We start from the raw sequence: 2,282 nt of genomic DNA, 5'->3' as shown, positions 1-2,282 counted from the left end.
CCCCATCGCCTCATCACCCCGTCACCGCATCACGGCTGCTCCCGCTGGCTGCCGCAACATTCTCCCAAAGCCCCCCGGCCCCAGCCCCAGGGGTTCACGCTGGGTAGGACCCCGATGTGCTGCCCACCTCGCCAGCGAGCCTGACCCCTCTCCCCGCAGACCCCCAACCCCAGCTCCGCCGTGGTGCCCTGCTCACTACCCCAGCTCCCCCCGCCGCCACCTCTGCTCCCCTCTGCCCTGGGCCCAGGTGCGGTGAAACGTGGGGCTCGGGGCCCTTCGGCCGCCCCGTGGTGTTGCCGTCCTGCTCAGAGTGGAGCCGGATGGTCTGCGCCAGCTGCTGCTCCGGCGCTTGGCAAGGCTTTTCCTCCCCATCTCCTGAAAGCCGCATCGATTCGGGGGACCTTTTCTCAGCTTCATGCTCGCCCCCAACTCGCTTGACTTCGATGTGGGTCTGCACCCAGAGCCTGTGTTTCATCCCCCAAACAGACATTAATTGTTAACAAATGTCCCTTGTTTTGGATGTTTACCCTTCCTGGGTCCCAGCGCTGCCGGGTGTCCTGCGCTCAGGGGGAGATGTGTCTGGAGGGTACCCATGGGTGTTGCTCCACCCTGGAGCAGTGCTGGGAGGGCCGGAGCAGCACCCCTGCTGCCCGCAGTGCTCAGCCCGGCAGCCCCTGCGTGCCAGTAGCGCTGCGGGTGCTCCCCTGCCCATGTCCTGTGGCTGTGGAGCTGGGCCACGCTGTCCCTTTTGTCCTGCTCCTCGAGGGAGGAAGGACGCAGGTCCTGCATGCCCGGCTGCTCCCCATGTCCCCACAGAGCTGTCCCTGTCCTCGCGGTGCAGGTGAGCTTGGGCCAGCAAGTTAGGAGGCCCTGACTTCACCATGCATCATCTGCAGAAAAACTTTCTGTAGACCAGCCACCTTCTAGCTCCGCTCCGCTTGCCAGCAAAGAAAAAAAAACAGCTGGGTGCTGGCAGCGGGGCCGTTTCCTTCACCATGGTAGCCAGGATGCGGAGGTTGGTCGGGAGGGAGCTCTCAGAGGTGGTGGCGATGGTGCAATACTTGGGGAACCTGTTTCTGTCCGGCGGATGGAGTGGGACATTCCCGGCGGAGATTCGAGAGCAGAAAGCAACAGCCAGGAGGAGGATTCAGGCTCCAAACCAGCCCACGGAGGGGAAGGAGCGGGAAAGCTCATCTCCTTGGCCCTGCTCCGCTGTCACCGACTCAATGGCCCGATTGTACGCTGGGACCAGATGCGCCGCTTCGGGCAGCAGCACAGAAAGGCTTTTCTGCTGCCTTTCAATGGGAGATCTATGCCTTTCCCGCCGGGAAGGTCCTGCTGCACCACCCCGGCCCTTGCCAGATCCCCGGCGGCCGGGAACCTGCCGGCTGCGGGGCGCCGGGTGGAGAAGGGCATTCTGTGTGCTGAGACACACACGACCTTTCTCGGCTTCGCTGGAAATGTCAAAATGGAGTTGGATGCCATCAGCCCGAGGGCTCTGCAGCGGGCGGGGGGAGCAGAGAGCTGGAAACAGCTGGAAATAACTCCCCGTGGAGAGACTGAGAGGTTGGTTTGCTGGTGGCTGTGGCAGGGCAGAAGGGCATCCGCTAGGCAGGACATTCCCTCTTTGTCCTAAGGACTCAGCTGGCAACTTTGCTGGGTGCTAATGGCCAGAGAGCCCAGAAGAAGAAGGTATTTTGGGGCTGGTTTGTCCCCCTGGTGCCCACCCATCCCTGTCCTGCTCTGCAGGATGAAGGGACGAGCTGGAAATGGGTGCATGAAGCTGAGCCCACGTCACCCACCGGGTGGTGGGGACATCCGTGTCCCCAGTCAAGCCAGCGTCCTCCTCTCTCGCCGAGAGCTGGGGATCTCGGAGCTGTGCTGGGGCTGTTGCTCCTGTGCAAGAGCATTTCCCACGGGGACGGGGCGGCAGCCTGGAGTCCATCCTGCTGCAGGACCGACCCCAAGGTTGCATGAATTCATGGGAGCAGATGTCCTCTCTAACTGCCCCCTTCCAGGAGTGACCCCATTTGGGGAGAATCAGTGTGGGCACTTATTTTCAAAACACATTTTGCAGCCCACCAGCTACAGATGGACATCAGGATACAGCCCAGAGGCCCCAAAAGAAACATGTCCATTTTTAAGGAGTGCTGAGTTTAAGCCAAGGTCACAACTTTTCAAGGCGCCCCAGGCTGCAAACCGTCCGTGCACAGTATGACCTGGGTACCTGGAAAGTCCCAGACGCGGGAGCATCCTGCCAGCAGCTCCCACTGACCGTTGGG

The 2,282-nt window shown here is 61.7% G+C and overlaps 1 protein-coding gene across 1 annotated transcript in view; it reads right to left on the bottom strand.

Annotated features, from left to right (window-relative positions):
- The window catches only part of ANGPTL4 (angiopoietin-like 4), a 35,624-nt gene extending 35,236 nt beyond the window's left edge, over nucleotides 1-388 (bottom strand). The window contains exon 1 of the mRNA XM_009323019.1: nucleotides 200-388. Within this exon, the coding sequence (XP_009321294.1) occupies nucleotides 200-388 (189 nt within the window). The remainder of the gene's footprint in view (nucleotides 1-199) is intronic.
- Between the last annotated feature and the right edge of the window lie 1,894 nt (nucleotides 389-2,282).

Source organism: Pygoscelis adeliae, unplaced genomic scaffold (genome assembly GCF_000699105.1).
Source record: "Pygoscelis adeliae isolate BGI_AS28 unplaced genomic scaffold, ASM69910v1 Scaffold284, whole genome shotgun sequence".
Classification (NCBI taxonomy): Eukaryota; Metazoa; Chordata; class Aves; order Sphenisciformes; family Spheniscidae; genus Pygoscelis; species Pygoscelis adeliae.
The sequence above is the reverse complement of the archived record's forward strand: the minus strand, read 5'-3'. Positions and strand labels throughout refer to the sequence as shown.